Below are 15,644 nucleotides of genomic sequence, written 5' to 3'. Positions count from 1 at the left end.
CAATGTCCAAAAAACAATTGAATGTCAAAAAATATTTGGCACAATATTTAATACTATTTACAAATAAAAACTTTTACAGATCATTATGCAATAGAAAATATGTAAAGAAAAACACAAAACAAAAGTTGAATTGTCTTATAAGAAATATTGCTAAACAAAATATCTAAAATATCTTATATCTTACATTTCTTTTACATGCTAATAAATTTCAATGAAGCTCATGAAAAAACATCACTTCATAAAAAATATCAACAAACTTACTTCAAAGAAGAGTACAACTTTAAATTAGTGTATACTAAAACATCCTAACCTTCAATTAGTGTCAGTTTCAACTTAGTTTTTCTTCTTTTGGGCCTATGTGGCTTGTTGAGACTTGTAGCAGATGACCCGTAAATTTCAGCTGCTGCTGTGGCAGGCTGCTTGAGAAGGTTAGCAGGAGCATCTGGTAGAAAAAAAAAAATTAATAGTAAATTAATTTCTATTATTAATTCTAATATTCTAATATTCTAATATTCTAAGTTCAATTTCTAATATTAATTAAATTCAACCTTTTTTAGGCTTCATAATTTAAATAACAGGGTCAGGATGTCATTGCAATTCAAGTAACAATTTTCAACAAAAAACAATGCAATAATGAGCAAAAATACCCTTTGCTGCTTCTAACGTTTTAAGTAATAGACAAAAAAAATCACAGTACATGAATTTATTTCAAAGTCATTTTATCAATCAAATTAGTAAGGCTTATTGCCTTATGGTTAGTTATCATTTATGAATTCAACTCAAATTCATTAACACGTTGACTCCGAAGTGGTACATATGCGTACCACGAAATGCATTTCTCCAGTACAAAGTGGTGCATAATTCAGGCTGCCTAAAATCGGCCAAATCCAAGAACATAAAAGGCCGATAACCCAATATATACTAGTTTATTTGTAGGTGTAGGAAAAATTTCATTCATTTTCTTTTTCCAGTACTTAAAATTTAACTAGGAAGTACCCCTATCATAAATTTTAGCCAGCCAACGCAATTGAGAAAAACTAAATCACGGAATTTGTCCAGAAAAACTCATCGTCTGGCAACCCTGTTTAAAAACAGTACAAAAATGAAATAATAGTACAATATGAAGCAATCGTAGTCAACGTGTTAACCAACATATCAGTATAAATTTCAGGCCACTGTGCAGAAAGCGGGTGAATATCACAAGATCTTTGGTGACGCATCAGCAGCCAAATTTTTGCCTTCTGAAGATCTTGCCGACACATTTGTATTGAAATCATTGCATCGGAGAAATAACTTTGAAATTACTGGTAATCTGAAGGGCTGCAAGCGCACACAATGAGGTTTCCTGTATGCCGGAAGGATCAGGATGCAGTGAAGCTTGTCTGGAAATCAGTTACGTTGTTTGGAAGTGTTTCAGTGCATGGACAGTAAAGGATATACTATCAAAGTTGCTTGCAGCACTTTCTTATTAAAAATTACCAAGCGACGGATCTTGAAAATGGCCGGCGACGCTTTTGGCTGAAAAACCATATCTTGGTGACATTGCTTGCACCCTCTGCACCCTGGCTTTCAGGGCAATGACTATGGCCCATTTGCTAGTTTCTGTTCATATGATTACATATATTATGTGTCAATGATCCATTGTTTATTCACAAATCATAATAATAAATAATCATCATCATCGTCATCAGATCAACACACTGATTTCTAAAGTCTAAAATCCAACTGATGTCCATGAATTAGCTGGATTAAATTTATACATGAAATATTTACCAACAATTTCAATCAGGGCTGGAAAAGTCCTATTTTGTTCTGAAATATCGCGGTTCTAATATCATATAATTTCAGTAGGTATGAAATTTTGCGGCTTGAATGTCATTAATTTTTGTTTGGTTGAAAAAATTGTGGTTTGCACTTTGCAAAAATGTCATTTCATAAAATTTTCAACTTCCGCAATCTGTATTACTTTACTTTCCATGCCAAAATATCATGCAGAATGAACAGTAATCATCATTCATCTGATTAGGAATAAGAAAAATGATCTGGGTGTAAACGGAATTAAGGGAGGGGCTTGAGCCGTCTGGTGTGCTTGTGCAATACCGGCATATATAAGAGCAGAGTAGGGAACAGCGGGCAGTCTAGTACAGGCAGTAGTGCCGGTCGGTGGTACTGAAATCTACTTCCCTGGACTTGAGAATCCTCCCCACGCAGCCCCGTCAAGAAATATAATCACATTGGTCCCGGCGCTGCTTCCTCCTCAAAACTTGGTGATGTACAGTGGGGAAATTCACCTGTAGAATGTAGAAATTGTCCAACTCACTGTGCTGTTGCCTAACTGATCTTATTAGCCTGTTAGTAATTGGATTGAGTAGTGGAGTACTGTTGTCTCAGGCACAACCTAGCATTTCCATGTAGCCACCTTTGTTTTGTCTTGCAGTATTAGTTTCAATCAGAAATTCTGGGCCTGTTAGTAATTGTGTTGAGTACTGTTGTCTTAGGCCTAGCTCTGTATAGGATAGGTTTTAAACTTAACAAGTAGGCATGTGTGCTTGTCATTCTTGCCGTTCCTAGCAACTAGGTGTAGGATACCTTGCTTATTAGTATATGAAGTTTTTTGAGATAACATGTGTTTCAATTGTCCTTTTGTCAATTCATCATCGACTCTTAGGAAAACGTCATTGCGTCCTTTTGTACCACTGGATAAGAAATTTAGGGAGCCAGCCTGACAGTTAAATAATTAAGAACCTTGAAGCTTTGAAAGATATGGTTTTGAATGTAATAACAATAGGGTTGGCAATGATTAAATCAAAATGATTAAATCATGTGATTAAATCACTTGATTTTTTATAAAAAAAATCGCAATTTTTTTATTTTTTTTTCATCGTTTTCATTTTTTTTCATATTTAAACATATTGAGTGGCAGTTTTTAATTTATTTTGAGGTATTGTTACTCATGGTTTAGTATAGATGTACTATGAATGACAAATTGGTATATAAACTTGTTGCTTTTAGTGTGTATTAGGTTCCAATAAATTGAATGTTTTTGGTACAGAGGCATCAAGTGTTGCAATACATTGTACATAGCAGTCATAGCTAGCAGCTTAGCTAATTCTTATAAGGCTATAAGTAGCCTTTAAAACTATTTGACTATGTGATTACAATATACTATTTAAATGTGTTAGCTAGCTTATACAGGGTGGGGCAGAACCAATTGAGCAGTTCTGAGGCAAAATAAAAGAGTAATGGAGGTACATAAAGAAGAAAGTTTATTTTCCTTGAGATTAGCATAACATACCATTTAAAATACTTATGTTTTGAAAACAATATCAGGAAGATGGTGTTTGTTAGCTGCATCACACTGATGGAGTCATTCTCAGAAGTTTCCTACAGCACGTTCACACATATGGCAAGGTATGGCCATAACCTCTGCTTCAATAATCTGTTCCCTTAGCTGTGGTCGGGTGTGAGGGTGACTTCTGAACACCCTTTCTTTTAGATGTCCCCAAAGAAAGAAATTGCAAATGCTCAAATCAGGTGACCTCACAGGCCAATGTAATCACCCCTCAGAGACACCAGACATCCAGGAAACATGTGTTTCAAAACATTGGGTGACATTTGGGCTGTGTGAGCTATAACCCCATCCTGCTGGAACCACATGTCTCCCAATGCTTCATTTTTAACAATGTTTTCCATCCTGTGCAGCAAGAAATTTTGTAATATTGCAGCATAGCAATTGGAATTCACTGTCACAGTTATTCCCTCCTCTGAGATTGACTCCAGCAGTGTGTTTCAGCTAATGGCCCCCATCTTCCAGATATTGTTTTCAAAACATAAGTATTCTAAATGGTATGTTATGCTAACCTCTAGGAAAATAAACTTTCTTTACCTTCTTTATGTACCTCCATTACTCTTTTACTTTGCCTCAAAACTGCACAATCTGTTCTGCCCCACCCTGTATATTGAGAGGTTGAGATTGTATTGACCTTTTAGGCAATTAGAAAGATTTTCCACCCTAATACGAGTATTCTAATTAAAATATTTAATTTCAATCTTTAAATATGTGAATTTAAAACTAAAAACAAAACAATTACAAGTATAAGACTATATATCAAATAATTAAATGCAGTGAATGGATATAAAATATTTGAATTAGCTGGTATTGAAGCTCCTGGTTATCCGCACAGAATGCATTGTGTAGCTCCAGGTAGCTGGATGCGATTGCGTCTCATTGCTTGATAGCTGAGCTGGCAAACCATTGCATTGCAAATGCCAAAATTGTGCAAGCTCCTGTTTCAGAGGCAGCCTCGAGAGCAGCGTGTCCACATTCAAACAGGTGAGCAAAAAGGTTGGCACGCTTAATGAACCAATGCAAATAGAGACCATGTACCTTGTCATCACGCACGTTTGTGTATACCAAGTTAAGAAAATGTGCAGCGTCCCAACTTATGGGGAGTAATTCAGCATCGTCATCGGCAATGCCGAGCTACTCACGTACGATTTAAAAGTCTTATTACCACATGACACATAGAAATTGCAAAGCAGCTGTCTAGATCTTACTAGACTAGCTTGTTTTTGTTCATAAAATAGATAGTTTCTGTTGAAGTCACAACCAAGTAACTACTGTGAGTGAGACGATTGAAGTTTAATAATGACTTCAGCTTAGATGCTATAGCAATATAATTATGCAGTACGATGTTTGCCATTACATCCATTATATTATCATCCAAATCTTGAAATTTGAGTTTATATTGATTGAAATACTTACATTTGGGCCTGTGTTTCTGGATTAGAGAAAACACCAGGAAGGAAGTTTGAAGCCATGAACATGCCTTGTTGTCGATGCTCAAGGGTAAAGTTTTGTGATAAATAAGTAACCATTGCAAATGTTGCCTAAAGCGTCAGAAAGAACTTTTCTGTAATTTCAAAAGTAAAAAAATTAAATCAATTGTAGATTTTGATGCATTATAAAATAAACTGGTCCTCACTTGCAGATTATTTGCATGGAAGTAACATGTCAATTACGATATAAAAAATTCTTCCAAATACTGTTATGACAATTGACTAGTTTCTTCCAACCCAGTAAAATTTACCGATAGAGCAACCCTGGGTATAAGTTTTGTCCCAGAAGGGTCCAGATGGTATTAAAGCTGAGGTTAGTAACCTGCTGCTGGGATCTTGCTTTAAATGACCTAAATTTCATATGTAGCCTGGACCATCAAAGGTAATTAAAAAAAATTTTACGACGTAACTATCATTGAAAGTTGTTTCAAATTTATGTCAACAGTTAATTAGATTAATCAAATCTGTTCAGGGGTCTGGAAAATATTTCAAGCTTGCTAAGAATCACATGACTGGCCGGAGAATTGTCCTACTGCTGGTACAGAAAGTAATTGTCACTCAATTGACACTTAGCAATCATGGTATACTCAGAGGTGGTGACTACGCACTACGTCGTTTTTGTTAATTTAAGATTGTTTAATGTAATCTGGATGGATGAGTTCAGCCTTCATGATAAATAATGTAACTGTTAAACAAGTGACCGTAGTGATCAGTGTTTCTATGTAGTTGATTGATGCCCTTCCTCTACCGAGCATGACTTTCTGTAGGTCACACACATTGATCGTTGGTGATTTTAATCATCCAGAGCTAGACTGGATAGATGGATCCTCTCCAAGGTAAGAGAATCACCCAGCATCCTTGTTCATGGAGTCAGTAAGAGACTCCTTCCTAGTCCAGCATGTTACCAAACCAACCCATTATTGAAGAAAACAGACTCCCAATATACTAGACTTGGTGTTTACCAGTGATGAATCAATGTTGGATGAGCTACGTCACGAGGCTCCGTTGGGCAAAAGCCATCACCAATCTTTGTTCTTCAGACTTAAGTGCTGTACAGGAAAGATGCCTCGGGAGCGTGAGCATTTGAATTTTGCGAAAGGCGACTATGATAAACTCCATGAAGCAGTGAATGCAGTGAATATTTTGAACTGTATTAAGGACATGAATGTGGCTGAGTCATGGTCACTTCTCAAGGACACGGTTATGTCTGCAGTTGATGCGTGTGTACCTAAAATTAAGCTTGGTGGAGCCAAAAAAACTAGGTGGATGAACAGTACAGTTTTAGCTAAGATGAAAACAAAGAAGGAAGCAAACCAGAGTTATTTACAGACTCGCAACGATGCTGACTATAACCTATACGCAAGAGCTTGAAATCATGCTAAAGAAAGCTGTCGCACTGCAGTAAAAACCCTCAAAAAAAGTATTGCTAAAAATGCAAAAAAGAACCCGAAAGCCTTCTTTTTGTATGCTAGCTCAAAGTGCAAGATGAAGGATGGTATTTCTGATTTGAAAGTAAATCAGCAAAAGATATCCTCTGATGAGGGCAAAGCTAACGTACTTAATCATTTCTTCAGTAGCGTATTCACTGAAGAGGACTTGAACAGTATTCCAGCTATAGAGGAGCACCCAGTCAGCTCTAAATTAAGAGGCTTTGAAATACAAGAAGAAGAGGTTCTCAAGTGCCTTACTGCTGTAAATCAAAACAAGTCATGTGGACCAGATGGCTTCCACCCCAGATCACTCAAAGAGTTAGCAACTGTCCTAGCCGGTCCTCTGATGTCACTTCTTCGAAAAACTTTGAACGAAGGAATTTTGCCGGCTGACTGGAAAGAAGCTAAAGTGACACCATTGTTCAAGAAAGGCAACAAAAGCTGCCCGGGCAACTATCACCCTGTCAGTTTGAAAAGTGTTGTTTGCTTTGAAACTAATGGAATCTGTTGTGAGGGACTGATTGATAGATCATTTGACTGCCAATAATCTCCTATCAGACTGTCAACATGGCTTTATTGCTGGGAGATCCTGCACCACTAACCTCTTGTCGACTGAACGAATGGACCCGCCTGCTGGACAAAAGGGAGCCAGTAGATGCAATGTACCTCGATTTTGCCAAGGCATTTGACAGTGTCCCACATGAGCAGCTGTTGCGTAAATTGAAGTCTTTGGGAATTGAGAGTAATGTACTCAAATGGATCAGAGATTTTCTAGTAGGGAGGCGACAATGTGTCAGTATTAATGGGTCCGTATCAGACTGGGCTTCAGTGCACAGTGGCATGCCACAAGGAAGTGTTCTCGGGCCTATTCTATTCGTTGCGTTTATAAACGATCTGCCAGAAGCTGTGTCTAGCGTTTGCTCAATGTATGCTGACAACACAAAAATTTATAATACAGTGAAGAATAGGTTGCAAAAAGTACAGTTGCAAGGTGATCTTGACAGGCTGGTTGACTGGGCTGATAAGTGGCTGCTGCCTTTTAACACTGACAAATGTAAAGTTATCCACCTTGGCAAGAATAATGAACAGCAAGATTACAGTATGAGAAGACACGATTGCAATGACAGAGTGATGATGTCGAAGTTGACAACGGAAAAGGATTTAGGAGTTAATATCGACAATGAGTTGAAATTTTCTAAGCGTATTGAAGGTCAAGTTAATAAAGCCAATAAACCACTTGGACTGATCAGACGCCCTTTCAAGTTCTTAGATGCAGAAATGATGAAGCAGTTGTTTGTTGCGGTCGTGCGCCCAAACCTAGTGTTTGGAAACGTCGTATGGTCACCGAAATTTGAAAAGGACAGAAATTTAGTAGAGAGTGTTCAAAGATGCTCAACAAGAATAGTTCCAGGCTTGAAAGGCAAGTCCTATGAGGGGAAATTAAAGATTATGATGCTTCCAAGCCTCAGTTATCAACGTCTGCGTGGGGACCTACTTGAAGTATACAAGTATACTCATGACTTATACAGGGTCCCAGAAGGATTACTAGAATTTGAAACAAGAACCAGGGGCCACGGCTATAAACTAAAAAAAACAGATTTGGAACACATCCATGCGACAACATTTCTTCTTGCTTTGAGTCACGGACGTGTGAAACAGCCTCCCTGATAGCATCGTTGACGCTCCGAGTATGAAGCTCTTCAAAAACAGACTAGACGAAGCTATGCAGGAGCATATGTTCAGTCTTAAAATGCCTAGCAAATTACGGACCAGGCAATAAGACTAGACGAAGCTATGCAGGAGCATATGTTCAGTCTTAAAATGCCTAGCAAATTACAGACCAGGCAATAAGTCCAGCAGCTATCTCAATCAATTGTCAGCTATGGAATGATCGGGTTCCAAAGGCCGGATCCCTTGTGAATCAAGTCACAAAAAGTTCAAGAATCGGCAACAGGCCATGGGCCTATTTCTTTAACGCCAACACTTCTATTCTATTCTCTCAAAGCTACTGTATTGTACGAGGTAGTGGCGGTACCGCGATGCGCCGCAGGCTCGCAGCACCAACACAAATTATTACTGATGCATGCCAAGGTGTACGCCGGGGCAAGTTCTCAGAGCCTTGTGTACGCCGGATTAATCCGCGGAAAACAGCACCATCCTGGGTATGGACCTTACCCTACTGAATTCACAGGTCAAAAAAAATGGAATCACGGCTCCAAGAAATGGAATCAAGGCTCTTAGAAATGGAATCATGGCTGGCAAATCCATAAAACCACAGTTCAAAAAATTCTGTCATGGCTTGCCAAGTAGGGTAAACGCGGTATATTCCGACACATTAAGGACGCATCGAGAAATGAAAAACTATAAAAAATAACCGTATGCATTACTCGAGTTCTGTTTGCTTTACGTGTTTCTCAAAACACCGCACAACGTGCCAGCAACAATGAAACGTCACAAAATGTTGCCATATTTATTTAAAAGCCTTTACAATGCAAACCTACCAAATCCCTATATTCCGACACTGTGTGTGACTATATTCAGCACGTGGTGAGACGTATTCCGACCGCGCTTCAAATTGTACTAATACCTAAGTCCATCATCCACGTCTTCGAATTCCGATCGCTGTGTAAGCTGTATTGGAATACGACACGGCTTTGAATTAGAACACTATTGAATATTGAGCACTACTTAATTAGGCTTTTAATTAACAGTTATAAGGCTTTTAATTAAAAAAATTTTAATTTTTGCACATAGCTTGAAACAAGCTGTGTGTGTCCAATTCAAGTTGTGTCAGAATTAGTTTTTATGAGTCTAAATCCATTTTTCAACTTAATCATCTATCAATTTATTTACCACTTGAAATCAGCAAATACAAATATACTTAAAGCAGGACTGGAAATAATGCGACATCAGACGTACTGATATGCCTGTAATTAAATCCACAACATGCTGCGTAATTGCAAATATTCACACTAATTCTGCAGGATGTGTAAAATTACAAGTGAATTATAACTCAATTCCGCACTTTGTTGCCATGACAAAATCTGCGGAATCTCAGCCAGAAAGTTCACAAATCACGAGCAGCAAGCTAACGTACCAAGAGCAACGTTTACGCTCACGGTATAGCCCATGGAACAACCATAACTTTAACGCAACGGACGACGCACAACTCGGTGGACAGCGGCTTTGCAACATCACACTGATTGAAACAAACATGTAGTCCTTGCTGCATCACTCCTCACGATTCTCAGTGTGTAAGTGACTTCGATCGCTATAGGTTGGTTGGCTTTCGTGCTACTACCGGCAACTTCATAATTTTCAAGAATTAAGGATCTTTCGAACAATCTACTCTATTAAACAGTGAGTTGATATGTTTTTGCAACTGAATAAATTAATTATATTTGTTCTGAAGTGCTTTATTGTATTCATGGAAAAATGAGCATGTTCTTTTCGGTGCGATCGGGTGTGGCATTCTCATTCTGGGGTGTGGCATCTCATTCTCATAGAACAGTGATACGGTCATTACAATGTTATTTAAACTTGATTTCAACCGTCTCTACATAAAACCAATGGTTTATCGCATTAATTTGGTAATTTGTACGTAGTATGCGGCAAGTAATGGCAATATATCTAAAAGTTAACCTGCTTTCCTTAGCTACGAGAAACTAATATGTTCGATACTACGTATCTCAACGATTTTCCAGAAAGGCAGAAACTAGTTAAATTCATGATTAAGCTAGATCCTCAAATTTCTCAAATTATTTCACTTTAATTAATTCTCAAATGAAGTTAAGGCATCTCTTGGAAAGAATTTAGCTTAGCTGGATGTATACTAGTTTTTCTCACGCTAGCATAATTTCCATTGGTGCCAAACCTCGTACCAGAGATATGTGGATATTGATTCAAGCAAGGTGAAGCAAGAGTTTAGTAAACGTTACTGATGTTAGAACTATCGTGTTGCCACTGCAGTGTGCATGCATCAGCTGGGATGGCTTTGTGAGCATACACGTTCGTCACGCGCTCACACTTTTTTCCAAGTGATGTAATGTTAATATTGTTCATCTTTTGCGTACCTCAGCACACTGTTATGCAGGTGATATCAAAATTCCTTCTACATGAAGCACTCTTCTTTAAGACTGATAATGAAATGATGTGCTTCATTATTAGCTGATGTATTCTTGCATTTCGAACATTGGTTTTGTCTAATGCTTTTGATTTCCACTATTTTGTCAATTAAAATGCAACATTTTACATGGTTGGTTATATTTGCATTAAATAAGAAGATGCATTGTTCAATATACTAGATCTAGATTTGTATGATGCATGGATTAAACTTAATCCTATAAATAATGACTTATCATTTCATGGAAATAGTTTAAAGCTAGTGCAATATCGAATTGGCCTCATCACTGTCGCTTAAAACTATGGCGCTGATGAACTTGTGCTTTGCAGGGTGTGGTGCAATGGCCAATGCTCTCGCTGACAAGACTTTGGGCTGCGATGGAGAAGAGAAGCCAGCAGGTCCGGCTGATGAAAATCCTGGTCCTTCTGGAACCACAGCTCAAGGTTCTTGTACACTTTCATATGAACTGTCCATAAAAAGTATATTTTTCATATTCCTGACGCAACAATATTTGGCTAAACGTGTTTTGTGCGTGTCAACATACGTGCAAAGGCAAGGATAAATGTTCGTATGTTCATCACAAAGTTTACTTTTTTAAAAACACGCTGCCTTAAATGGATTCTTGTACGTTGTATAAATTCATGTAATTTGCACTTTACTGTTTTACTCGCAAAGAAAATAATCCCACTTATAGAACAGAATAATGACTGAGCCACACCATTTGCAGATAAAATAACATGCTTTAAATTCTTTAGATTATTTTCCCCACTCCTTTCAATTTTCCATGTTTGGGTTGTAAATTATTATTGCAATATTCATCGTGTCAGGCTGGTCCTTTCTGAGAGGTTCGTCAGAGAATGTCTCGTCAACAGTCGGTTCTCCAGCTCTTTTCTGTTACAATTGCTACAAAGCAGGGAAGAGTCCTTGGCTCTATTCTTTGAACAGAGATAACTTAAGCACTAGGAACATACACAAGAAAAACCAGCATAAAAATGTAGTACCGAACGTAGAAATTATTTCTCCGAGATGTAAAAGCAAGAGATGCTTTTCTGAAATGGCAGCAGTGGAAGGTGAAGGCATCTAGTAAAAGCAATCTAGCAACCAAGCGATGCTGCTCCGGCTCGAGTGTGAGGGACCCAATCGTTATTCATTCAATCATTATTCATTGCTTTTTTCTTACTGCCTATATTTTAGTAGTAAATCTATCTTCAGCCAAACTTGAGAGGAAATTTTTTTTATTTTTTTTGTTTGCTTTGCTTGAATTTCGTAACTGTCATTGCTTTATGTGATATGCTTTAGATGCACTGTTTCTATGCGCAATGAAGGCTCACTGTAGCTTGAATTGACTTGTTAGAAATTTTCTAACTTGTTGCCTACAGTTGCGTCATCACTGTCAACCCGCTGAATGCAATACCTGCATTATGTCTACACACATTGGTAAGTTATCTAAGTCCTAATGTGTACACAGAAGGTATATGCGTGTAAAAAACACAAATTTGCAAAAATTGCATCAGCATACATTATACATAACAAATTCTAATTAACAATGCATAGTGTATCTGAATAGCTGAAATCAACACTAACACAGTTTCTCTTTCTATAAATCAACATATAGATATAAATATGAACCTTAAAACATTAACTTTCTCGTTCCAGACAATTAGGAGACTTGTTCCAGACAATTTAAAAGCTGAAAACACTAACATAATTCTTGGGATCCGAGTTATTTGTTTCAACGTTTTTGTTCTCAAATATGACTACTATACAATAGTAATTTTTTTACGACAAGCAGAGTCAATTGCGCCTGATTCGAATTTTGAATATTTATAAGTTGTTATCTGTGAATAGATATTATCAAGACTCTTTCTCATGGTTTGCTTTTAAAATCTTTTTATTAGCAAGCTTGGATAGGTCAATAGATGCCTACATTTTTTTTTACCCGACCATCAATACTCAACGGTTGCACACATTCATAGCTATATACGAGTACCTCTTTCGAAAAAACTAGCTTCCCATCGTTCAATGATATGAATACACCAAGCATACTGAAATGTGAGCAAAATCAATGGCATCAGTTGTAGTCATACATTTACGTAATTCGTAAGGCAATCAAACTATCACGCATATCATTTTTTTTGTGTAAGCAAAGCTTCATACCCATTCCTGAATTACTGGAACATTTTGACAACGCATGCCTTTGTAGTATATTGTACAAAATGTGTTATTTGTGCATGAATTGTCATTAAATTGAACTTTTGTAGTGGCTTCTGTTGATTACATGTAGTTAGCAACTAAGTTCCATGTCTCTGTGAACTTTGTGTTGAGTAGCATCTTCATTCATGTAGATTACGCTCAAAATGTTGCATGTTTTTCAGAATTCTTACGTTATCATTTGCCAATTTCTGAAAAATAATAAATTGTTGTTCAAGCCAATACTTATGAGTTACGGTAATCTATTTGCTACTTAAAATACGCTTATTTGTTATGACTAGCAAACCATTGTGAAAACCAGCTGTACCATCAGTTCGGTTAGTTTAAATACGCGAATAAAAAATTCAAATCAGCAATATTAAGACCAATCATTGAAATAATGTGCTTTAAAAAGTGAATACGTACTTATTTTTACAGCAATCTTTTTGTAAGAATGTTTTTTGTATACGAGCTGATGACCTTTTTTTAATCTGTGTGTTCTTGTATTATGCACGTCGAGATTAATAAAAAACAAGAGATTTAATACTCACTATGAGTTGCAATTATAAGTTATTGTATGTGGGATTATATTTCAGGATCCAACTCCCTAGAAACGTTTGACTCAGACCTCCTCAGCTCCCTCGAAATGTTTGACTCAGTCTCCTCAGCTCCCTTGAAATGTCTGACTCAGACCTCCTCTACTCCACTTGATGAGCACATGCATCAAGCTCAGGTTGGCAACATTCTATTCTGTTGCATTATCATCATAAATAAATTCATTCATATAATTTTTGTCGTTATTAATGAGTAATATTCCAACTTTGAAAGAATCCAGTTTTACTCTCGCTGCATGCCATAAAGAAAACATAATTTGATGATCAATCAATTACCAGTTAGTCTATGATATTCGTCACTAACGTATGTATAAATGTGGAGATCTGTTCTTAAAAACATCATATAATACTCAAATGTATTTCAGGACATTGACTGTGCAGAAAAGGATAAGGCAGCCTCTCACTCGACCATCTTAGAGGAAGAGACAACTGCTGCTGGCATGTTGTTTGTGAGAGCGCATTCAGCCACTGAAGCAGCTACGACGGAAACCTCTACAGAAGAGCAACAAGATTTGCCAGTTGTGGAGGAGATGATAGTGGGTAATGAGTTTGAAGGAGTAAGTTCTGAGTAGATAGATGCAAAAAAATGACCGCGTTTAAATGGTAAATTGCTTTATTTGTAATGTTCGCATCTTAATAATTTAATATTATTAGTGAGGAGAGCACTTTTCTGTAAAAAACATCATATAATATTAAAAAAATGTAAACCTGCTGAAATGAATAAAGATTGAAAGCAGTTTCTCCCCACACATCTGTATTATAGGTGTAGGAAGAGGATCCACCGTCTGCATGCTTGTTGTCCGTTGTTTCAGGAAGTGACCGGGCAGGCGGCAGCTACGGCACGACAAAAACTATACAGTAAAAATATCATTTATGCATGTTTCTAGATTTTATTATTGAGGCAATGAACTTATGAAGGAACAATTGTTTTATTCTAAATTTAGATGTTGTTCAATGTTTTGATTCTATTTATCAATTCCGTGAGAAATGCCAAGAACTTCAACCAAATCCGTGCGAATCCTTTTTTGGGCAATTCCGTGACATTTTCTAATTTGAGTACCAGTGTTCGGTACCTTAAATTTCCAGTTAGGACTTAAAGGATTCCTAATATACTCACAGACATATTTAAAAGTCTCAAACCATAATATTCTTTCTACACAAACAGTTTATCACTATTTGGTAGAGCAAGGTCAACTGTCAACTTTGACACATTTTTCAATGATCTCATTGGGTGGCATGCACCATCTCTCCTTGGATCTCAACATTTTCCCGCTAGATGGCCCAGACCTAGTGTTTTGGCAGTAGTTTGACACATAGTGGCAAAGCAGAGAGTTTTTTAGACTCTTCCTCAAGTTCATTTTTGAGTCCTATAAGTAGACCAGTAGGGTAAACGCGGTATATTCCGACACATTAAGGACGCATCGAGAAATGAAAAACTATAAAAAAAACCGTATGCGTTACGTAAGTTCTGTTGCCTTCACATGACTCTCAAAACACTTCACTACGCGTCAGCAACGATGAAACGTCACAAAATGTTGCCATATTTATTAAAAAGCCTTTAGAATGGAAACCTACCAAATCCCTATATTGTCAGGCACGCTACCGTAACTCCCTTACTTGTTTTAGCAGTTACTGCGTCACTTCCGTGACGTCACTATAGCATGCCTATATAAGCTCTTCGAGCAGACCTTCAGTCAGTCTTAGGCAGCCCCAGGCGAGACGTAGTAAGCCATCATCATGTAGTCCGCACGATCACGCCAGACTCCGGCGTCGAGTAGCCTCCGTCGTTAGAGTAACCATCTAAAACCTACCTTGTGTACTTATCACCAAGCTTCCTTGTATTCCTATCTAGATCGTAAATATATAACTAAGAAACTCGCCTCTCAATCAACCTGCCGCTTATTCGGACCTTAGATACGAACCCTTGGACCCTCAACTCAAATAAACCTAAGAAGATCATCCGGTTATTAATCAATACTAAACTTTGAGATAATTATATATTATCGGGCCAGTCAGACCAAATCACATCCGGACAATATTCCGTCACTTTGTGTGGCAACATCCGACACGTGGTGAGTCGTATTGCGTCAGCGGCCAGTGCTTCAAATTTAACTGATACGTATTGCCGACATCCACATGTTCGAATTCCGTTTGCTGTGTGAGCTGTATTGGGATAGTCTCTTATACACATCTAGATGTGTATAAGAGACAGCCTAATGCACAACATCTGAAAACACAATATAATTAATAATAATAATAAAAAGTTTAAAAACATCCTTTGAGTATAAAAATTATGTTAATATTGTTTATTTTATAATACTTTTGGCTAACTGTGGGATGCCAAACAGGTTTAAAATTCTAAAACTAAAAGCTGTTTTTGAAAATATTTCTCCATTCCATCTCAGGAAAAAATATTCAATTTCCAAGCTTTCATGTAATTCTCAGGGC

At 37.3% G+C, this 15,644-nt stretch overlaps 1 protein-coding gene across 2 annotated transcripts in view; it reads right to left on the bottom strand.

Moving 5' to 3' along the window:
• Positions 1 to 15,644, bottom strand: part of LOC108680516 (DNA-directed RNA polymerase, mitochondrial) — a 31,721-nt gene that overhangs the window by 14,735 nt on the left and 1,342 nt on the right. For both annotated transcript variants that reach the window (XM_018169346.2, XM_018169347.2), the window contains exon 2: positions 311 to 442. In XM_018169346.2, coding sequence (XP_018024835.1) covers positions 311 to 442 — 132 coding nt within the window. The remainder of the gene's footprint in view (positions 1 to 310; positions 443 to 15,644) is intronic.

The sequence above is a fragment of the Hyalella azteca genome, unplaced genomic scaffold, assembly GCF_000764305.2.
Source record: "Hyalella azteca isolate HAZT.00-mixed unplaced genomic scaffold, Hazt_2.0.2 contig9798, whole genome shotgun sequence".
Classification (NCBI taxonomy): domain Eukaryota; kingdom Metazoa; phylum Arthropoda; class Malacostraca; order Amphipoda; family Hyalellidae; genus Hyalella; species Hyalella azteca.
This window is presented reverse-complemented; position numbering and strand designations above follow the sequence as displayed.